The following is a 24334-nucleotide window of genomic DNA, read 5'->3' as shown; positions in this document are numbered from 1 at the left end:
TCGTTGTCTTAACGGACAAGCCATTGAGAAAAGCCATAAGTAGCCCAGAAGTAGCAGGAAGAATGGCTTTATGGGCAATAGAGCTGAGCGAGTTTGACATCCAATACCGCCCGCGGACGGCCATAAAAGGGCAGGTAGTAGCTGACTTCATCGCCGAGTTCACTCTCGGGGAAGGCCAGGTGGAGGAAGAGAAAGAACAATGGAATATCTATACAGACGGATCCTCAAATAGACGAGCCGGTGGAGTCGGGGTAGTGATCCAAACTCCACAGGGGGACAAGATACAATGTATGATCCGACTGGATTTCCCCACAACCAACAACGAGGCAGAGTATGAAGCCTTGGTGGTGGGGCTAGATCTTGCAAAGGCCGCGGGTGCAGAAAACATAATTGTCCACTGCGATTCATAAGTGGTAACAAGTCAGATCAATGGCGACTACGAGTGCAAGAACGATAGAATGAAGAGGTATTTAGAAGAAGTAAAATACCGAATCAACGACCTCGAAGTCGAATTCATTCAGATCCCAAGGGAGGAAAACGAATGGGCCGACCATCTAGCAAAAGCTGCGTCAGCCGAATTTATGCTAGTTCCCGAACAGGTATTATCATTCGTTCAAATCTCCTCACTTATCGATGACGGAACAAATATGCAGGTGGTAAACTCTGAGTGCAACTGGACTACGCCATTGATATCCTACCTAAAAACTGGGATGTTATCGGTCGAGAAGGGCGCCGCAAGAAAGCTAAAGGTCTAGGCATCACAGTTCGTGCTAACAAAGGACGTCTTATATAAAAGAGGTTTCTCTCGACCGTACCTGAGGTGTTTAGGCCAAGAGGAAGCAGATTACGTGATGAGAGAAGTACACGAGGGTATCTGCGAAAACCACTCGGGCGCACGATCACTCGTACACAAGTTGATCCGAGCAGGATACTACTGGCCTACAATGATGAAGGATGCACAAGCCTATGTCCAGTCCTGCGACAAATGCCAAAGGTTCAACAATTTCATCAGGCAGCCATTCGAAGAACTGACACCTATGACGGCACCCTGGCCGTTCGCACAATGGGGACTTGATATCATGGGCCCATTCCCGACGGCGATCCAACAGTTCATTTCCTGGTAGTAGGCATAGACTACTTCACTAAGTGAGTTGAGGCAGAAGCCTTAGCCACCATCACGGAGAAGAACATCTGAAGTTTTGTCTGGAGAAATATCATATGCAGGTACGGAATACCCAGAGTACTGGTCTTTGACAATGATAAGCAATTCGACAACAGCGCATTCAGAGACTTCTGCTCGGAGCTAGGGATCAAGAATCACTACTTGTCACCCACACACCCACAGGCAAATGGGCAAGTCGAAGTCACGAACCGGTCCTTGCTCAAGATAATCAAGACCCGGCTCGAAGGGGTAAAGGGTATCTGGCCGGACGAACTACCGAGCGTCCTATGGGCATACTGGACCATGGCAAGAACACCCACTAGAGAAACGCCATTTTGACTTGCATATGGAATAAAAGCTGTCATTCCCGCAGAAGTGGGGCTCACAAGCTATTGGGTGGAGAGCTACGACGAAGATAAGAACAAAGAGGCCATACGCCTCCAGCTGGACAAAATCAGAGCGGCAGCAGAGCAAAGGTTGGCGCGTTATCAAAATCTCATGGCAAAACACTACAACACCAAAGTGAGGCATAGGGACTTTCAGGTCAGTGATCTTGTACTACGGAAAGTAATGGGTGCCGCTAGAGATCCTTCACAAGGAAAACTCGGCCCCAACTGGGAAGGACCCTACAGGATCGCATCACGACAAAGGAAGGAGACCTACCACCTCGAGACAATGGACGGACAAAAGCTGCAGCACCCTTGGAACACGGAGCTTCTACGGAAATACTACCAATAGAGAGAATATGAACAAATCCCCAATTTCCTAGTTTATTTAATCTTTAGCTACAATTTACTAGTTTTTCTTCAACTATTCTTGCTACAATCTTTTTATGCCCTTTTAAACCCAAGGGGGCAGGCACTTTTTTCTACAAACGCATTTTTTAAAGAAGAATATTCAGATACAACTTTGATTTTCCACATGGATTTTTTATGAATGGATAGGCTACATAAAATCCACAAAGTGGACGGATCACCTAAAGGGTGAAAATAACTTAGTCCACAAAGTGGACGGATCATCCAAAGGGTGAAAATAATTTAAAATCCACAAAGTGGACAGATCAACTAAAAGGTGAAAATAATTTAAAGTCCACAAAGTGGACGAATCACCCAAAGGGTGAAAATAATTGAAAGTCCACAAAGTGAACGGATCACCTAAAGGGTGAAAATAATTTGAAAGTCCACAAAGTGGACGGATCACCTAAAAGGTGAAAATAATTTAAAATTCACAAAGTGGACGAATCACCTAAAAGGTAAAAATAATTTAAAGTCCACAAAGTGGACGGATCACCCAAAGGGTGAAAATATTTTACAGTCCACAAAGTGGACAGATCACCAAAAGGTGAAAATAATTTACAAAGTCCACAAAGTGGATGGATCTCCCAAAGTGCACGGTCCACAAAGTGGACGGATCACCAAAAGGTGAAAATAATTTACAAAGTCCACAAAGTGGACGAATCACGCATAGGCTGGAAATATTCATATTTCCGCAAAATAGACAGATAAAAGAGAGTCCATAAATACACGGGGTAAATAGACGGATACCAGATCGTCAATGCTGTTATACAAAAATTACAAGGACGGATATTTACTCAAACTTTTCCTCCTAAAGAGGAGGGATATTTACTCAAACTTCTCCTCCTAAAGAGGATGGATATTTATGCATCATTCAAAAAAATATATAAAGATTGATATATAGCAAGCATAAAATTTTAAGATAATACAATAATGACGGATAAAACCCTCAGAGGGTAATTGTTAAATACACAAAATGATGGACAGATCGTTCCCAAATACAACAAAAGTAATAAAATAATAATCTACATTTTTGGGTCGGCATCTTGGACATTTTTCGCTGGAACTGATTCCCCGTCACCCTGAACTGCATTCTCACCAAAAATGTCGTCTATGTTCTCTGAAGTGACGGGCAAAGCAGACGTCTGATCTTGGTCATTGACAGTTATCATCGACACATCCAGATTAGGGTAGGCTTTTTGAACTTGACGGAGCGCGTCATCAAAACCTTGAAGGAACGAGCCCTCCAGCTCGCCTAATAAGGCGTCTGAATCATGTATTCCCGGACCGTTGCCTCCTTAGCCTGACGGAGCATTTCCTTCAAGTCTTGGATTTCCTTTTCTTTGCTCTCCAGGGCCTTCCCCGCCTCATCCTTCTTCTGCTCAAGTTCTTTCCTCGCCTGCTCTAAAAGGTCAAACTTCTTCTCCATAGTGGACTTCCACTTGTGAAGTTGACCAAGCTCATCCTCCGTTTGCTCTGCCTTTGCTCGCACACGTTCTAGAGCTACCTCTTGGTTAAGATATCGATCCATTAAGCCCTTCATCATGACCAAGGACTGGAACAAACAAGTTAAAAAGTGTTAGACCAAAAAACTAAGTAGACGGACTTAAGGCGACGGAGAAAGATTACCTGAGCAACAGCAAAGAGACTCGTCTCCCCCATTGCCTCCGTCGAGTGATTGCCCAGATTCTCATAGTCCTCCGACGAGATAATAGATGAAAGCTTCTCCAAGGCAAATTTGGAGTTGTCACGGAGAAGAGAAGGAGGTTTCTCCTAGTTTGTGGACGGAGCCTTCATTAGGCCCTTGCCGGACCCGTGCTTTACTAGGGTGACGGTCTTTACACCCTCAGCCATCAATCCTACGACGGGTTCCAGAGAGACCTTTGGCTGCTTAAGAGGATGGTCAGATTTGGACGACGGTTTCCTCTTTATCGACGGAGTCGTCCCCTTAGGAACCACCTCGCCGGACTCCTTCTTCTTGACGGCCTGTGATTTTATCAGCGCCCTTCTCTTAGCATCGTCCATCTCTGTAAAACAGGACGAATGAAGTTATTTACATATAGTTGGAGCCATTTATAGTGAAAGTTGACGGACTTACATCTGTGGATTCTTTCGTCGTATCTAACAGCTTCAGTGGTTGGTTCAGGACCGTCACAATACCAATCGATGGTGTTCGGATTTACCAATTTCGCCTAAGTCCTTTCTTCCGGCTTGGTCTTCTGAAAAATCCTCACGAGAAAGCTAAATTCCTCAACACTAACTTGCGGGCGCCGTTTACCTGCAGAGAAAATGGACGGTTAGAAGAAGAATTATAACTGACGGTTATGAAAGGAATTACAAATTAGGACAGGTGCATACGAGATGAATGTAACACTCCCCAAGTTGTGTTGACGGGCATATACTCCGTCTCTCCTGGATGGCTCATCCATTTGTCGCCCTCTAGGAAGAAGTAACGACTCTTCCAGTCTCTATTTGAGTCAGGAGTTTCAAAGATGACCTTCAACAAGGGGCTCCTACTGGTAAAACTATACATTCCTCTTGACCTGTCTATTTCTTTTGGATGGTAGCAATGAAGGAATTCATGCACCGTCAGCCTCCTAGCGCCGTCTGTCATAACACTATAGAGAATCTCCATTGCTATGAAGACCCTCCAGGCATTTGGAGATATCTGGGTGACGAACAGACCCAAATAATTTAAAAGTTCTCTATGTAGGGTACTTAGCGGAAACCGAAGTCCTGCCTTCAGCATCTACTCATACACTCCGACACCTTCTACCTCGTCGTAGTAACACTTCTCCAATACATAGGGTAGACGGATTGGAATGTAGTCCGGAATTTGGAAGTTAGCCTTAAATGTGCTGAAGTGTTTCTCCTTAATGACGGATGTGAATTTATGCACCGTCCACTCTGGTAGCATGATGAACTCCCTAAGTCCATCAGAACCGATGACGGGTCCCAATGGTTGATCCTCGCCATCATCAGACGTTTCTTCTACTTCAACCATCTCCATATCCTTATTTGTTGAGGATGAGGAAGAGGCGGACGGACTCCTCTCTTCGTTGGGACTCTCTGGGTCTTTAGGATCGGACGGGTATACTTCCTCGTATTCCGCCCCATCACGAACTATCGACTGATTACTTGACGCACTAGACATGACCTACAATTGACGACAAAACCTAAGACTGACAGATCTGATAGTTACTGACGGGTGTGTAGGTCTAAGCAAAATGTAAGCACAAAATGCAAGACTTGAAAAAAATAATAATCATAAATACTCACCACTCTGAGTAACGGAAAGTCGACGGTTGTATAGTTGACGGGTACAGATGTTCAACGGAGTGCTCTGACAAGGTTGACGACGGCTCTCTGACAATATGATTTGGCTGAAAATTGTAGAAATGAGGGGAGAGAGGTGTGTTATATATATGAGAGATGCACGGAAGACGAAGCGACGCTTCGATCTTGTACAAAATCCAATGAAAAAGTGACACGTGGCGCGCCTCATAAATGCTTGACAACCTGTCAACATATGTTCGCAGTTCATGTCCCCTTGAAGAACCATAAACTTCAAGATTCTTCAACCGTTAACATAAACAATCTTCAACTGTCAACATAAACAATCTTCAACTGTCAGCATAAACAGTCTTGGACTGTTAACCCCAATTAAAATTTAAGCGTCACCCTACTAGTCCGACCACCTAAATCATGACGGACCATAGGGTGAAGGGGGCAACTGAAGGGGTAAAAAATAACATGACATTGGGCCTGACGGATCCGAGCCTATGGGCCGGCAATAAGGAAGAGCCCAGGGCCTGGCATGACTTAAAATACTTGGGGCACGCGTTTGAAATCCGAGAGAATCCTAAAGGAAATCAGAATACTAGTGCAAGGATAATTCTAGAAGATACGCGCTTAATGAAAAACCCACTCTACAAGGAAATGTTTGCCCATCACGTTTGGAATTGCTCAAGTAGAGTTCTATAAGGAAAAGACTTCTAGGTCAAGGAAGAGAGGCCAACCTCCTACTACTATAATAGCCCCAATACCCTCACAAATCAAGGTACGCATAATTTACCCTCTCTAGCACTCTAAAGTTGAGAATAATTATAACTTGACCTTTAGAAGGTATTTGGCCGACACCACACCGGTGCCCTTTGCGAGATCACTTATTTCTTCTTGCAGGTTGTTAGTTTAAACGAGCGTGGATCGTGTAGCTCACTGGCGATTTCACAGCCTCATCAGTAAGAAATGTAGGCATTTAAATGTTATGGGAGATTTTTTTTTTTTTTTGAGAAATAATTACAATATACTGCTAATCCCGTAACTCGAACTCTTTCCCCTTCTAGACCCCCAAGTACTTTGTACATGGGGAGGTGCCAATTCAGCTACAAGGCCTTTGATTACTCAGGGGATATTTGGTTTTTTTTTTTTTTTTTTCATCACTCATCACTCCTCACTCAATTTGCGTCACTCATCACTTAAAATACCCCAATTTCCTACACCCACCCATTTGGCACATATCACTCAGTTATGGATTCAACGAAAAACTCTAAAAAAAGGGAACCCGCACACTGACCCATGTCATTAGACTTTCCTCTCTTTTTTTCCCCTTACTCTCATCTTTCTTTGCCTCTCCCCTTTGTTGTTGTTCCTGCCTTTTTCTTTGTCTTTGTTGCTTGCGCTTTATTGCTTTTTTTCTTTTTTCTTTTTCTGGTGCTTGTGGTTACCTCTGTTGGTGCTTGGCTGAAAAGAAAGCACACAAAAACAAGATTAAGGTTTAGGCTAAAACAAAATCAATAAATGAGAAAATAAAAGCAAGAGAGAGGAAGCTCATGGTTATGATTGGTTCTTTGATTTTCTGCTGATTTTCTGGGGTTTTCGGTGAATGACGAGATTGGAGCTTTTTTTGTGTGTATGAACATGTTTGTGGGTTTGTGTGGATGAACATGTTTCTGCTATGTTCACTGGGTTTTCGATGAAATTGGCTTGTTTTTTCGTGTGTGGATGAACATGTTTGTGGGTTTGTGTGTTAGAGAAAAGATCGTGAGAAGTGAAGAAGGAAAGAAAGAAAAAGAAAAGAAAAGAACCCAAAAACCCAGTGAAAAGGAATGGAAAAAAAGAAAAAAGAAAAAAAAATGCAACCAAACCCAGAAACCCAATGTGAAAAGGAAAGAAAAGAAGGAAAAAAAAAAAAGAAAAAAAAAGGAAGATGAAGAGGACCAGACCAGACCCAATTTGAAAGGGAAAAGAAAAAGAAGAAGAAGAAGAAGCCCAGTGTGAAAGGAAAAAGAAGAGAAGAAGAAGAAGCCTAGTGTGAAAGGAAAAAGAAAAGAAGAAGAAGACCAAAACTCACTGAACCTAGTGAAGGAAAAAAAAAAGGTCAAAAGTTGTAGCTGACCTCTGACTAGTGGGTCCCTCAGTGTGTGTTTAATTACCAAAATGCCATTGGAAACTAAGTTTTGGAAATTGAAAACACCTAAAATGTGTTTTCAGTTTCCATAACTCATCACTCAAAAATCAGAGAATTGAGTGATGAAAACAAAAACTGGAAACAAAAACCAAACACACTTCTCGGCCGTGGGTCCCACCATTTTTGAGTTATGGGTGATGGAAACAGAGTTATGAGCGATAGAAATACAAAAACCAAACAGACCCTCAGTCTCTCACACGTCAATGATGCCTCTAATTCACCAACATCAATTATGAGATGTGATCCATGTAAGTTGTCATATCATCATCAGTTAGATGAATTAACTCAAAAGTTTGTGATAGCTTAGTAAACAAGTGCCCGTTTCTTATTATCATTTGAGTGAAGTAATGAATTGTGCAACAAACTCTCATTGCATTTTATTGCCAATATTGTTTACAAAGACATCATTTTTAAGACTTTTTAAAAATGCAAAGACATATTTCAATTGCATTAAATCCAACTCATGTTTTCATTGGCTTTTAAAAGCTAGAAACTAGGCCAAAATGGGGTTTTACCCCTTTCTCACAAACTTTTCAGCAAAATGCCCCATGTCTGAAATTATTTAGGGATATGCTCCTATTTTGAAACTTGATTTTTGGAAAATCAAGTAGCAAACTTGGACTTAGAAATTTAAAAAAAAAAAAAAATTTTTCTAGAACTCGAGTTCTACTTGAATATTTTCAAGGAACTCGAGTTCCACAATTTTTTTTTTTTAATTTTCAGTTCGCTATAAAATTTTCAAAACAGGAGCATTGTTCAAAAATCAAGTTTTAAAACAGGAGCATTTTCTTAAATAATTTCAGATAGGGAACATTTTGTTGGAAAGTTTTGGTGAGAGGGACAAATACCCATTTTGGTCCTAGAAACTATAGAATAACAATTTTTTGTTGTTGCATGTTTTCAATTTCCTTCACAAATTGAAATTTTAGAACAATTTATATATTTTTAAAATTTTTGATAACTTTTGGTTGCAAAACAAGTTTTATAATCTAAAAAATGGAAAACTGTTACCAAATCTGTTTTTTTCCCCTCTATATGTATATTCTCACCTTAAGTATTTAGGTTAGTGTGATGAAGTAAAAAAATAAAAAAAATAAAAAAATAAATAAAAATTTGAGGTCCTTTTGTAATTCTCTCTTTACATTGGGCTTTAATTTTAATTTTCTTTTAATTTTAATTTTTTCCTTTTCTACCTTTTGTTCTATGCCGTTTTTTTTTAGAAGATTGTTATATGCCGTTTCTGTTGCCGCCGCTCAACATTTTTCTTTAACCTGAAGTATAAAAAAAATACTACAACCCTTCGTTCATCCTTCTCTAAAACCCTCACACACACTCTCTCTGACTCTCTAACGTATTTTCTCTCTAAAACCTCTCTGTGTGAAAGTTCTCAGTTTGTTCACTCTCTGTTTATTGGTTAAGGAAAGCAAAAATGGCGTCCGAAGGAGGTAACCTGAAGTCGACCTCCATAAACGGTATGAAGGTGTATAGTTTGGCATCACAGAACCGCTCACACGCCTCTTGGCTTGACCCTAAGAAGCTTCGAGCTCTTCGCAAGGACAAAAGTAATCTCCTTCACTTTTTCTCTCTCTCTTTTTTGGCTTCCCTTTAATTATTTTGGGTTAATTTGATTTGGTGGGTATCTGAATTTATTCTTATATTTCAGAAAATTTGTGAAATTTAGACTCTTTGCCTTTTTGGGTTTTGAGAATTACTGCTTAATTTGCATTTTAAGTAATTTTTTTTCTTAAACCCTGAACCCTGGTGTCAATCTGTGAAATTGACTCTTTGCCTTTGTGGGTTTTGAGAATTACTGTGTAATTTGCATTTATTTTTGGGTTTTTTGTTTAAGTTGCCATGATTAAAAAAAAAAAAAAATGCTTGTAAAAGCAATATTATTGGGACAACTAGACAAGTTAGTTGTGAAACATTAGGAAAAGTTCAAAAATATTTTGACTCAGTGACACGCCTAACACCTAAAATTGCTTTATACTCTTTGAACTTGTAATGGGTTTATTTTTTATTTAATTTTTTAAAAATTTTAAAGTAGTGAAAGTTTTTTTTGTAAAAGAAAGAAGGGTGTAAGTTTTAAATTTTTGAGGACAATGATATTTAAAAAGGAACCAAATATGACTTCACATTGTGAATAACTGAATCACATATGCGGCAACATAGTGTTCATTTATATCGTTTTTGTATTTATTTATGTATGATTTACTTTGTATCTTGATCATGGAAATTTATCGCCCCATTGTTAGTACAATCAAAATGTTTATTGATGGCGTTGATGTTTTCTTTCTTTATCATTTATTTGTTAGATTACTCGCAAAGGGTGGACTTGATTCAGGATCTGAGGTTTGAAACTGCAACCACCAAGATTAAGGCAACTCCTGATGGGGAGTTTCTTATAGCGTCAGGTGCTTGAAAGCTCATTTTTATACTTATAATCTTGTATGAAGAGATAACATTCTTTTAAAAAACAAATAAGAAGGAATAGGTCCCAAAAAACAACAATTTTATGGTATGCACCAATCATTCTGATTCATCATTGAAATGTAGGTATATATCCACCACAGGTCAAAGTGTACGAGCTAAGCCAATTATCACTAAAGTTTGAGAGGCACTTGGATTCAGAGATAATTGATTTTCAGGTACTTTACATGCTTGCTAAAGACTATAATTCACCTAGAGATTCTGTTTTGTGAGGCATTGCCAAATATACTCATTCCAAAAAATGCAATGATATTTGGAATCTTTAATGATGGTTTGTTTCTAGGGGTGTAGATGAGGCAATCTTGTGCCCACATGCATGGTCCTTGATATGTAGAGTGCAATCTTTTTTCCAATGTTATTATATTACCCTTTTGAAATTCCTAAATAGTTTCAGTTCATGCTTGTTATACATTGTGATGGTGTGTTGACTTCAAGCAGGCTGGCCTAAGTGCTGACTCCTAGGGTAGCTATCCTTTATTTTCTCTCTCTTTAATTTTTGTTGTTGCATCATTCTGGTTTGTCTTGCATCACCTTTTTTCCCCCCAAGATTATTATGTAGAAATATTAGTGAATCAATGTTCTGTGGCTTATGTAGGTTCTGGATGAGGATTATTCGAAGCTTGCATTTTTATGCGCTGATCGCTCTGTTTATCTACATGCTAAATATGGAAAACATTATAGTTTGCGGATTCCAAGGTTTCACTTTTGTGCCTTTCAAACATTTTGCTCATGTATATGTGTTACATTCTTTATATGGTTTTTCTAATATATATATTATCGTACTTTAGATCGTTAAATTTAAGTGCTGTATTGAATATGTGATCAAAAAACTTATTTGAGTTTTCTAACTCATTGATTGTATTTCTTTAGTGTTACTACTCATGTTTCCAATACCTTCGCTATGATTATTTATTTATTTATTTATTTTTATGGGGCGGGGTAGATGAATGATTTATGTTTCATGTTATGGACTGGAATAAGGTTGGCTTTTCCATCATTAAATGATAATTAGAGGTGAAGAAACCCAGCACTTTAATCATGGCTGTTGTTATGATATGGAGGGGGACCTTTATGGAGGTATGGAGGTAGGTTATTGGCACAAAATATGGGGAAGCTTGGGGTCAATGGACTTTAAGATTGGATGGAAGGCCATATGGTTGTAGTTTTTGAAGATATAGGATCCGTTTGGATATAACTTATTTTCCTGAAAATTGAAAACTGAAAATTGAAAATACTGTAGCAAAATAATTTTTAAATGTGTGAATAGTGTTGTGGGACCCATTTAAATTTTTTTTTTTTCCTGAGTAAAGTGGTTGTGGATCTCATGAACAGTAACTTTGTCTCCCACACAGTGTATCACATGCATGAACAGTGCCAGTTACTGTTCATAAGTGCTAAAAAAAAAAAAGAAGAGCAAACGCACAAACGCAAACGCGAATCCAAACCCCACCATAATAGCACGGGTAGGAAGGGATTTTCAGGCTTTGTCATTTTGGTGGGTAGGGAATGGTGGAAGAATATGTTTTTGGCATGATGTGTGGAACCTTGTGCTGTAGGAATTGTTTCATGCCTTGTTTTTATTGGGGACAACATCACCATTTCCTAACTTGGCTTTGATGCCATAATAAATTACTAGTTCTCCAAAAGGATAAGCTATTACGAAAGGGTGAATTGTACGTTTGAGGATGTGGATAGTTCTGATGATTAGTTGCTTGCTTCTTTCAGTTTTTTTTTTTTTTTTTTTTTTTTTTTTTTTTTTTTTTTTTTTGATAGGTAATAAGACTTTTATTGAAAAAAATTGAATATCATGTTCATGATGGTGAACACTCTGAACAAGAAACAAATACAATATAATCAAGAACTAAAAGAAATCTTTCTCAAAAAAAAAAAAAAAAAAAAAAAAAAAAGAACTAAAAGAAAGAGAGACTAAGAATTTAGATAAAGAAATACAATTCCTACACCCCCAAATACGAGCCCAATGAAACAGAGTACCAAAGAGGAGAGATTCTAGATGATCTAATGTTCTCTACTTGTCTTCAAAAATGCGGGTATTGCGTTCCTGCTAAACTAACCACATTAAACATGCCGGGACCATATTCCAAATGGTTGAAAGATGCTTTCCAAACCAGTTTCTCTAGATAAAGAAAAAAGAGTTGACTGACCTTGGCATTACCCACTGGATCCCAAACACTGCAAAAGCTTCACACCATAAGGCATGAGAAAACTTACACTGAAGAAGAAGGTAATCTACTGATTCCCCATTACAACAACATAAACAACACCTATTAACCAAAGACTGACCTCTCTTAACAAGATTATCAATGGTGAGTATCCCATCATTAGCTGCTGTCCATAAGAAGAAAGACACCCGTTTAGGCACCTTTGCACACCAAATGCACTCTCAAGGAAATTCATCAGTGTTAAGACCAGATAACAACTTATAAAAAGAGCGTGCATCAAATACCCCAGATGTAGTCAATCTCTAGACCAGGTGATCATTCCCCTCACCCCTTGACATAGAGGAATAAATAAGTTCAAAAAAGGAATAAACAGTGTCTGTCTCCCAATCTTGAGGACCATGACGGAAAAGTAAATTCTGGCTCCTTTTGAAGTAGATACTACCAAGTTAGAGACCCATGCTTCTTTAGATAGAGAGCAAGCAAACATAGCAGGAAAGAGTTCCTTCAAAGGAATAGGCCCATTCCATGGATCATGCCAAAAACTAAGATGGCAACCCTCGCCTATATTATACAGAATCTGACTAAAGAACTTCTCTATTCCTTCCTTAATACTCCTCCACATCCCACACCCATGAGAACCTCTTACCCCTCTAGTGCACCAACCTCCTCCCGCCTCACCATATTTGGTTGCTATAACCTGACGCCATAATCTGTTACTTTCTTTCCCAAAACGCCACAACCACTTCCCAAGCAAGGCCTTGTTAAACAAACCCAATCCTCCGGATCCCCAAACCACTGTTCTCAACTAGCAAACAGACCTTATCCCAAGCAACTAAAGGACATTTAAAAACATCCTCTAAGGCCCCCCAAAGGAAATTCCTCTGAATCCTTTCTATTCTAGCTGCTACAGCCTGAGGGATAGTAAACAAAGATAAAAAAGTAGGTGGGAAGGCTTGAGAGAGTACTTTTTAACAAAGTAAGCCTACCACCTTTCGACAAATAAAGTTGTTTCCAGCCAGATAGCCTTTTCTCCATCTTTTCTATAATAAGATTCCATATTGAGGAATCCTTATAATGGGCCCCGGGAGGCATGCCCAAATATCTCATAGGTAGAGTACCCACCTTGCAACAAAGGGTACAAGCCAAGCATTCAAATTCCCAACATCACCAACAAGAACAATCTCACTCGGGCTTGGGGACTCACATATTGTGATTCCATCCTTTTGTTTGTTAGCTCTCTTCTTTTTTGTAATTAGTTTTCTATTTTTTTTTCCCTTTCCTCTTTTTGTACTTTTTGACTACTTTGTGCTTTTCATGCATATTGTAGTGTCTTAAATACACTTTTTCTTACCTATAAAAAAAAAAAAAAAAAATCACTAAACCAATAGTCTAACACTCTCCCTAAAGTGGGTATCCAAACTTACCCTTAATACGTGGGGCTCAACATGTGGTATTTTTAATTATTTAAATGGGAGGTAGAGTGGAGACAAGTTTTGACTTCAGGATCACTTGTTTTGATACCATGTTCAATTACTAGTTGTACCAAAAGGTTAAATTGTTAGGGAATGGTGAATTTAATCACTTAACACTATGCTGACAATAATATTATTTTACTTTACTTGTGTATCCCAATTATATTTTGTATCCTATTAAAATAGGTATATCAATATTGCCCTATGGTGTCATACCTGTATCCCATGTTTGTATTGATGCTTCTTAGTACTTCATATGAAATTCCCTAATTGTAGTTTTCTTACCTTGGATTATTTATACTGAAAGTTGCACTTGATACACGTACATTCCACTTTGTTTGACTTTGATTATGTGCAACAATCTTTTTTATTTTACCTCATGATTTGAACTTCTACATGTCTATGGATAACAGGATGGGGAGAGATATGGCGTATGATTGCTGGTCCTGTGACTTGCTTTGTGCTGCCTCTTCTCCGGATCTGTACAGAATTAATTTAGAACAGGTTATTATCTTAACCATATGTCATTATTTGTTTTGAATTGCTGGGTGAAATTTTTGTTGCCATTTTGTACCTTCTTTCCATTGTAGATGTTTGATAAAAATCAGATTCGTCTACTTCTGTTTTACAACAGATACGCAGTTGCAACAACAATGTTTGTGCACAATAATGCTTCACCAAGGGCCACTAGCTGCTAAATGTCTCACATTTGAGTATTTAGTGATCAAGCCTTTCAGCTCTTTAGATATATAAAAAGGCTCATCACTGTCATAGTCTAGGGTAACCCGTTCCTTAGGCAGATATGTATATTGTTCTCCATCGTGATGAAGTCAAGCTGATCTGAGTCTACGCACTTCACCATTAGGCTGGCTAGCTTCATCCTATCCAATTTACAAAATTAGAATTTGTTACAATTACTAATTATTGCATCTATATTAAAAAAAATGGGTCAAATGATCCATTTTTATGCATTTTGTTCTATTTTTTGGTGGAGAGACGGTGTGGGCTTCTTCTGTGAAGTATAGTTGAGCTCTTTTCTCTGTCTCTCTTCCTTTAATTTACCACTTATGCATTCATGTGTAGATCTATTGTGGCATTTCTATTCTTTTAGTTTGCCATAACCACTCTATTTGTGTCTTCAGTAACAAGTCTATGGTGTTTCATGTTTATAATCTGTCTAAGTTTTGGCAAATTAGAATGGAAGAATTCTTAAGAGTGGCAAAGTGATACCTTTCAAAACCATAGGGTGGAAAGTGACCATAGCACGAATAAAATATGATTTCTTTATTATTAATAATTCTGGCATATAATCCATGACTTGCTCTAAAAGTCATTGCATAGCCATTTGCTTCGACCAGTTCATAGAATCCACAATCACATGTAATTTCTTGTGAGTGAACTTACTTTTAAATGCTGAATTTGTATACCTGCTTTATCATCAGAGTTTGTCAGTAATTTTATGATGTGCTTTCAGGGACGATTCCTGTCCTCCCTTACTACACAATCACCAGCAATAAATGTGGTTTCTCGAAGGTTGTTGGTGAATCCTTTACACTTTTTATACTATTTTGGTCTTCTTCATTTATCAAAACTTTGTATTCATTAGTGTATGTTTCTCTACTTGCTCTTGTTTAAGTATGTGGGGGGTTTTGTTTACAATTTCAGCAAACTCCATGGGCTGGTTGCATGTGGTGGTGAGGATGGGGCAATAGAATGTTTTGACTTGAGAATGAGATCTTCAGTGGGTAGAATTGACGCTGTTGCACCCACTGGTGATATTGATCAGGTACTCTCCTACCTCTAATCCTTGGATGCAGAGATCAATTTATGTGAAATAGAAAATCTTTTCAACAAGATACAGTGAAGACTTGTCATGTCCTGAATGTACTAATGAAAATATGACCAAGGAATCAAACATCATGGACTCTGGCATGTTGCATTATATTTTAAAGATGAGTACCATGTCCTTAGTTTGGATGGTAGGTCCTTCTCAAAAATGCATTCACATTTATGAATGAAAATTTATTCCTCCTATGCATTTGGAAAATATAATAATGGGGTAATAAGAGAATATTATTTCTCTTTCTCCTGTTCAAGAGAGAGAGATCCACTCCTATGGGTGGATCTCCTATGTGGATGACATGATTACTCCCCCCCCCCTCTCTTCTGAAAACAGTCTCTTACCATATATGTTGGATTTCTAGGAGGTCACTTCATTGGAGTTTGATGGAGATGGGGGTTTCCAGTTGGCTGTAGGAAGTAGCAGAGGAAAGGTATGATATCTCTTTAGCTCTGTAAGATCTATTCAAATTAATTATTCATTTGATCAATTCACACTGTTTATTTCATTTGCCGTGTATCATCCTAAGTATCCTTTTAAGGAGAAAATAAAAAACTGCAGGGAAGGAAATGGAAATGAGATAGAGGTTTTTGGTCAAATTTTTAACTAGACTACAAGATGGGTTTTGGACTAATAACTAATATTGACCACTGGTGGGGGAAAATGTTGTGCCTTGAAATCATTCACACTTTGACCTACTTAAAAAAAAAAAAAAATATTCACACTTTGAACTACAAGTGGAGATTTGACCACTAGGTATGTAATGATTTAAAAGGTACATATCTTACAAGAGAGCTTGAGAGGAATGGTAATGCAATAGGTCAACTTTCTTACATTTGTTGCTATTATAAAATAAAAATGTCTATTGTGAAGAAGAGGTGATAAAAAAATAGCTGAACAGGCTAGTTTGGAGCACTGTTGAATGAAGATTGTACAGTGACCTGAGGATATTTTTCCCATTATTATTATGTGAAATTTAATCCAGGATTTAGGCTGAAATATGGAATGATTTTGAAAGATGTAGCTTAAGTTAGTTTGGGAAGATGTAATAAGGATATGGAGACCTATCCCAATTTGGTAAGGCTATGATGATTATGCTGAAAGGTCAGTGTCATCATTTTTTCTTCTCCTTCATTTCCTGAATGCTGCTGTTTATAGAATATTTCAGTGCAATATCCATTGTTGCAAGATTAAAACAGTTTTCTTTGTTGTTGGTACCTACGTTCACACTTCAATCATTTTTCAAATTGTTGTTCAATATGTGGTTTTATGCTTTGATATTAATTTCTCTTCATCTATCTGGTATCATCTCTTTTTTGAACTTCTGAATTTAATCTTCACATTTGAGTGCAGGTGCTAATCTATGACTTGCGTTCATCTTCTCCTGTACGAGTTAAGGATCACATGTGAGTCTAATTGCTCGTGTTGGTGGTTGTGTTTGTAAGAAAATGTGCTGAATATTTCTTTGCTTAGGACTAATTTCTTGCTAAAAAACTTTATTTGTTATGTAGGTATGGCAGTCCTATATTGGACATTAAGTGGCATCGTACTCTGAATTCTGAACACCCAAAGTTAATTACCACTGATAATCATGTTGTTAGGATATGGGATCCAGAAACGGTAAGCAAGTTTTTCATCTTAGAAAAGAAAAAGATCTTGTTCAAACTCAATTTCTTTGATCAATATTTAAGAATCTCCTTAATATTCAGTACCTTCATTTTTTATTGGTTATCTGTTGGAAGACGGAATGATTGTTTCCTGAGATATCAAATTTGAGTGATGATTAAACTGTTATACAGGACATAACTTGAAACTATTTCAGGGGTCAATATATATTTTTGTTGTTGATTCTGTTTCTATAAGAGTTGGATTTAAATTTAACTTTGATGCATGGTGTCCTGATATAAGGTTAGCTAATCCTAAGGTCTGCAATAAGAAGAGTGGATATAATGACTATTCTATTGGTCCAAGTTATTCTTTTGAGGTTGTTTTTAATCGTAGAGTTGATGTCGGTAATCTTCTATGCTGGTGGGAGTAGTACCTTTGTTTTGCTAATGCTTAATAAAACTGTGATTCTGACATGTTATATTTTGAGTTTACATAAATAACAAATATGGATGTTAGTCTTCCAACTTAGGTGGCATGGATGCACTTTTTGTGGGAAAATGTTGTTGGAAATTTGAACTTGGTAATGCAGAGATTCTAAGGGGGCTGCTATTTAGGCTTAAAAATGATTAAGGGAAATGAGAGTTGCTTAGAACAGTGAACAAGGTGTGACAAAACCTTCTTAAGAGAAATCCATCTCTTGAAAATAGCACTAGGCTAATCTATGTAATTGCATTCAAAACTAATCACAAAGTAACTATAATATGGTACTTATACTATTTGTTTGGCATTGGAGCCTTCTAGATGCTTTACAAGTGTCTAAATCCTATTGGTTAATTCTTAAGCAATCATCTAACTAATTATTTTTAAGAGGATTAGGATGCAACAACTTGAAATGCCCTGCATCAGTTGGAACATTTATTGACCAATTGTATGCAGCTAGATATAAAATCTGGACATTTAGAGTGGAAAGCCAATTTGTTTTGCTCAAATTGTGATTAGTATCTATGATGCTCTGGGTTGGAGGAAACACATTTATGGAGGTGTGTAGTAGCTTGAAGTATGGTGAGGGTTGGGGAGGATGGAGTACGAATCCTGTTTAAGGAACTCATGGTTGTGGTTTATGGAAGAAGATTGGGATGGGGTGGAATAGGTTCTGACGGGTACATTCACTTTGATGCAGGTAATGGTAGTTGGGTCTGGTTCTGTGGCATGGTAGTTGGTATGGAGGTTAGCCTTTAAGGGTGGCATTTTCAGTCTCGTATGACTGCTTATTAGCTAGATAAGCGTTAGTGGAATCCATATTGGTGAGTCAGAATAAGGGGGAAATGTGGAGATGGGATCGAGCTTTCACTGGGATTTTAATGATTGGGACTTGGACTTGGTAGCCTCTTCCGATGTCCCACATAGAGAAGGCTGTGACAAATTGTAGTGGAGGTTGAAAAGGAATGGAGAATTCGATGTTCATTCATTCTATGATGCCCTAAGGGGTCCATGTGCACTGGCCTTCCCTTGGAAGAGTATTTGGTGTGTTAAGCCCCCATTACAGGTCTCTTTCTTTGTCTAGACTGGGGCATGGGGAAGATCATCATGTGTGATAATCTCATTAGCAAGGTTATGTGCTAGTTGGGTGGTGTTGTATATGGTATACATTATTCTGGTTAGTAGAATATGTTTGAATTTTGGCTGGTACCATTTATACACCTTTATGTGTTATATTGCTTTATTGTGATGATTTTGGTGTGTTCTAACTGAATAATTTGGATATTACTAATAGGGAAGGCCTATCTTTTTCTATGCACAGTCCATATTGTCGGTTTTTAAGTAATTTTGTTGCTTTCCGGGAGAAGGCATGACCAGTATCCATATTGTCGGTTTTTAAGTAATTTTTTGTTGCTTTCAGGGAGAAGGCATGACCAGTATTGAACCAACGGCTGGAGCTATAAATGATATTTGCATATTCAATGGCAGTGGGTTGATGTTGTTAGCTCTAGACTGCAGCCAGATACCATCTTACTTCATACCTGCTCTGGGACCTGCTCCCAAGTGGTGTTCTAACCTGGAAAATCTAACGGTATGTTTTTGAATATAACCATTGCTTTAGGTCAGTCTCATTTGAGATCTTGGGTTATATTGTTAATATTTTCTGAGTTGTTCTTACAGGAAGAGCTAGAAGAGGGTGCACAAACAACCATATATGATAATTTCAAATTTTTGACAAAAGAAGAACTTGAGAGGTTGAATCTGACTAATCTGATTGGCACCAATCTTGTACGAGCCTACATGCATGGGTTTTTTATTGATTATCGGCTGTATAAAAAGGTAAAGCTTCCTCATTTCTATTACTAATTTTTCATTAAGGTTGTTATGTCCTATTTTCAGAAACAAAAATGGGACTTTCATTCATTTTTGTTTTTTGTTCACATGGTATCTTATATGTCTATTTGTCCAAAATGTTTTTATTAAAACAAATTTGAGTGTGTGAAGCAAATAAGGTTGAAGTTGTTAGAGTTGTTTCAAGAAATGAAAATTTTGTGTTTTATGGTTTCTTTTATGGGCTATAAGTTGTTTCTTAAAAATGTCTACTTAACTCGGTTTAAGGCTTTGATGATTTAACAATTTTGAGTTCTTTATTGAGAACTCATTAATTTTAAATTGTTTGTCAAGACCTGTGAAGAAAATGTCATGAGGCTTTTGATATCTCACTCAAGATTTTGCATATTAAAACTTTTTACTTCTGATCGAACGTCTTGTTGTACATCATAAATTCAACTTGTTTTTATCATTTATTAAATTGCTTTAGAACTTGATAATATGAATCACTTTTCTCTAAAACAAGATAATTATGCTTTATTCATGGTTTGATAATTTCCTAAGATAATGGAATTTTTGCTAACAAAATTTATGTGAGTAACAAATTAGGCCAATGGATCTCAATTATATTGTGTTTTTATATGACAATAAAAAAATACAATGCATTTGGAATTTAACTTTAAATTTAGACATGCTACAATTCTTTTTTTTGATACAAGATAGAAATTCTACTCTAATATAATCTAAGTGTATATGTATGTGAAGCTCCCTCTGGAGACTTGAACCCTGGTACTTGCCCCCCACACTCCACAAGCACTTATACTTGTAAAGTGACTACCACACTAAGGGTGTGCGGTGGTGACATGCTACAATTCTATTTACTTTAATTTCATCACTTTCTCTCTCAAAGCACCACTAATTTCTTTCTAAGCATGCTTACATGGTAGTGACTACATTGTATTTTTATGAGCAATGCAATGATGTGACACGACAATCTGATATATGTACCATGAGTCCATCACATCTTTATATATTACTATCTTCAGTGAAAGGCACAACATATATATATTTTTGTGATGAAAGGAAATATGGCGAGGGCCAAGTACACAGTATACTAGAAAACAAAAATTAACCAAAGATCTTTCATAGCATTTCCTTTATTATTCATTAGGCTACTTTGTGTCCATAATATGTGAACATGAAGTAGTCCTCTTAGATAAAACATCATTACATATTCTCTCTTTATTGTACTCTCCCAAAGTCATTTATTTAATCAATAGTTTCTGTTTATGTTGCTTTAAGCTTACATTTTGTAAGCTGTGTCTATCATAAACTCTTAAAAAGGTCATAGACAGTGCACAAAGCTCCGACTGTTGTGGGTCTTGGATAGGTGATTGGTAGGCAGCCTTATCCCCAATTTTTTTTGGAGAGGTTATTCCTGAATTCCAACCTGCGATTTGTCGCTTTTGGTGGAAGGCACTTGCCATTGCACCAAGGCTTGACCTCATCTTTCATAAACTCTTAATTGACATTTTAAATTTTGATGATTTTGAGTGGGAGGGAGATAATATTCTTTGAACGCTAATTGACACTGGGTATTATGTCCTGCGTATTGACATAGAACACCCATTCAGGTGTATCTATGGTATTATGATTTCAAATTAACTACAATCACTATTATAAAAGTTTACAAAGTTATTGATGCTTTTCATATTTTATTTGGGTTTTCATTGATTTTTCTAATTAGTTTTGATATTTAACATTGATTTCAAAATCTCTGTATTTTAAAACTTTGACATGATGATTGGTATTGATGTAATTAAAGTCTTGGTCCAGATCTATTTATATCTTGATGTTTAAAAGAAGAGGTTCCTATACCCCCTAAGAATAGGGTGGAGGGTTGTGAGTTCAAGACCCATAAGGTGCATATGTAACTTTCCAATGAAAAAAGAAGGAAACAAATATGTGTTGAAGACACAAGCCACTGAGCTCTGGCTCAAATGGCACTTGTCTTCCACTAAGAACACTGGGGGGTTATGGGGGGTTCAAGATCCAACTTACCAATTCCACACCCCCCCCCCCCTCTCCCAAAATATAGGAAAAGTTTCCTATGTTCAGTATAGTAACTGTGGTTATTAAATTGCAACTTTCTGGTTAATTGTCGTCTAACTTTGCTGTTTTAATGTTTTATACTTCTGCAGGCAAAATCATTGGTGGATCCTTTTGCATATGATGCTTACTTGGAACAGAAAAAGAATGAGAAATTGGAAAAAGAACGTGCATCTCGAATTACGGTCAGTTAATTTCATATAGTATGTAGTGATTTTTCTTAAACTGTATCTGCTCACACTTTGCTTACTATCTTTGATTTAGGAGGTTGAATTTTAATGTAGGTATTCTTCATATAATGTATATAGGCATAAATACATTATAATTGCATAGTTATACAGTTTTTCTTAAATGAATGCATTGGTGGATCTACTGTGGTGGTTTACTTACACCACTATCTCTTTTTTTCTTCTTTTAAAGTATCATCTCTTGTGACTATGATATCTTGTGGCCATAAATTGACATTGTAGATTATTTTCTTCAATATTGACTTTCTCCTGTGCTTAACCACTATAGTCTATAGCGTATGCCTGCTGTAGGCATGTGAAAGACTGGCCAATGACCATTGGACATAAGCATTTGCAATCCTTGGTTTTTGTGTCCTCAGTGCTCCATTTGATCTGGGAGTGAACATATGGGAAAAACGATAACTTGGTTTCAAACTTGCCAACATTATTTGCTTTGCTGATGCATGCTAGCAATCAAAGCAATATGACTCCTTAAATATCCTCTTTGTTTTTTCTAGAACTATTGCTTCAAGCTTGTTATATTGACTATAATTAATTATATCAATCAAAACTAAATATGTGTTTTAGTTTTTCAAGATCAGGGGTAAGACTCTCAGGGAGTAGGGGTGACATGGGCTCGGGTTTTGGGGATCTCGGTTGTTGTTAATGAGAATTTCATGGACATCGAGTTTATATGCAGTGCCATGTCATGTGACAGTAAACTGAATGGACTGATACTTAATACTCTTTTCGTTCTTGATTTCTTTCTGTTTCTGCAGATTCGGAAGAAACTACCCAAGGTTAACCGGCAGCTTGCAGCTCGTATTCTTGAAAATGGAGAAGCAGAAAATGAATATAAAGATGCTGATGTCGAGATTAAAAAAACATCCAAGAAAAAGAAAGGAATTAGCAGTGAAATATTCAAAGATGAGCGGTTTGCAGAAATGTTTAGAGATGAGGTATGATAATCTGATCATTTAGTATGGCTGTTTGTGGTTGTCCCTTCTTCTCTCTCTCTCTCTCTCTCTCTTTTATGAAGAATTTTCCATGTCATGCTTCACCAACTTATGTACAAAAAATGATTGACCTGTTAAAGGAGTATACTATGGATATATTATATAGGTACATCATGAAGCTCAGATTTAGATAATTTTGGAGTGGTTTTTATGATTTAGTGGAATGTCTCAGCATGCTTTTCAACATCTAACCCATTTAGGCTGTTGGGTGAAACAAAAGAAATATTAGCCTAGCCTGAAATTTATTGGTGAAATTGATTAGTTTAATTTTACTTGTCTCCGTATTTGTGTAATGTTAGGGCTACTTGTCTACCACTCTGTTTTTGGATGCTATGTGAAATGCTAGGCTGTTTCATTTTATATCTTTTCTTATTTTTGTATGCAGGAATTTGAAATCGATGAGTCCTCCCGTGAGTATCTGGCTTTACATCCAGTGGCTTCCACAAAGCAACCATCTTTAGTGGATGAACATTTTGATCCTGTCATGGAGGATGAAGATCTGAGTTTAAGTGATTCTGATGCCTCAGCAGCATCTCAGTCATCAGAAGGTGAACTTAGCGACGGAGATATTCATACAAAGAAGAAAGCACGAGTTCCAAGGTAAGGTTTTGCAGTCATTTTTTGCTTATGCCTCTTTTTATGGATGGTTGAATACATCCATCAGACTTGGTTTTTGTTATTTGCTAATTCTCACCCATATTGGACTGTTTTGGAGGGTTTTAATTTCTTGAGTAACTGGTGAACTTTTTTCTTGAAATTTGTAGACTGCATGAAGTTAAGGATGAGCGGCATGCAGAGGCATTCTGGAATGATGTTTCACTTGCAAAGGAGGACAAGCTTCCTATTGGAGAGAGAGTGGCAGCTCTCAAGCATGATCATCGGCCTTCTGGTATTCCAAGTGACATCAAGGTTGGGCCAGGTGGATCACGAGAGATTTCCTTCGTTTCCAGAAGTTCAGCCAAGTACAAGGAAGATGACGAGGACAGAGAACAGCATCGCGGGAAGAAAAGGGGGGTCCAATCATTGGGGCTTAAGCCGGATAGACCAAGATTTGGAGGCCAAGGAAGGGGAGGAAGAGGAAGAGGAGGAGGAGGGAATCGTGGCAGAGGTAGAAGAGGAAGAGGCAGAGGCAGAGGCAGTTGGTAAATGTGTCTTGAATTTATATATCTGTGAATGGTCTCTTAATTCACCTTATAGCATGATCTCGCTGGGTCCATCTGATTATGGTGATCAGAGTCATCAGACACAAGTTCAAGTTCATGACGTGAGCAGATCCGGTTAAGAGCTGCTTAGGTTTCCTAGTTAAATTATGAATGAGTATTTTTAATGTTATAGCAAAAATTTTCGTAATTCCCCCCTTTTTACCTTTGGGGGTGAGTATACGGAACTGCGATTTTGATTTTCCATATATATAATAGATATATTATTATTCTCAGGTCTCAAGTGAAAAAGAAAAATTGAAAAATGAGCCTTCTTATTGTGGTGGTATGAATTTGTGAGTTTGTTTGTTTTTGTACATGAGTTTGCCTAAGCATGAAGACTTAAACCCAGAATTGGTATTGTTTTAGTTTAGACTAGGGGTAATAATTATTTGGGAAAATTATACTCCCCTATTTTGAGATTTGAGGAAATGACAGTGCCACGCTAAGAAAACTA

The 24334-nt window shown here is 37.6% G+C and overlaps 1 protein-coding gene across 1 annotated transcript; it reads left to right on the top strand.

Moving 5' to 3' along the window:
* The first annotated feature begins 8643 nt into the window (after positions 1–8643).
* On the top strand, positions 8644–24121 carry LOC115994970 (nucleolar protein 10). Its single transcript, XM_031119331.1, has 16 exons — positions 8644–8988; positions 9742–9840; positions 9983–10074; positions 10512–10612; positions 13982–14072; positions 15043–15101; positions 15234–15354; positions 15773–15841; positions 16762–16814; positions 16920–17028; positions 18917–19087; positions 19177–19335; positions 21528–21620; positions 22442–22621; positions 23064–23278; positions 23443–24121. The coding sequence occupies exons 1-16, from the start codon at positions 8856–8858 to the stop codon at positions 23822–23824; spliced, it is 2127 nt and encodes a 708-aa protein (XP_030975191.1). The 5' UTR covers positions 8644–8855; the 3' UTR covers positions 23825–24121.
* The last annotated feature ends 213 nt before the right edge of the window (positions 24122–24334 follow it).

The sequence above is a fragment of the Quercus lobata genome, chromosome 6, assembly GCF_001633185.2.
Source record: "Quercus lobata isolate SW786 chromosome 6, ValleyOak3.0 Primary Assembly, whole genome shotgun sequence".
NCBI classification, from domain to species: domain Eukaryota; kingdom Viridiplantae; phylum Streptophyta; class Magnoliopsida; order Fagales; family Fagaceae; genus Quercus; species Quercus lobata.
This window is presented reverse-complemented; position numbering and strand designations above follow the sequence as displayed.

Bases quoted from the DNA above. Each gene is read 5' to 3' on its own strand.
- LOC115994970 (XM_031119331.1), top strand. From the start codon at position 8,856: ATGGCGTCCGAAGGAGGTAACCTGAAGTCGACCTCCATAAACGGTATG. The intron at 10,613-13,981 runs GTTTCACTTTTG...TATGGATAACAG, and splicing joins TATAGTTTGCGGATTCCAAG to GATGGGGAGAGATATGGCGT. The intron at 15,842-16,761 runs GTATGATATCTC...ATTTGAGTGCAG, and splicing joins TAGGAAGTAGCAGAGGAAAG to GTGCTAATCTATGACTTGCG.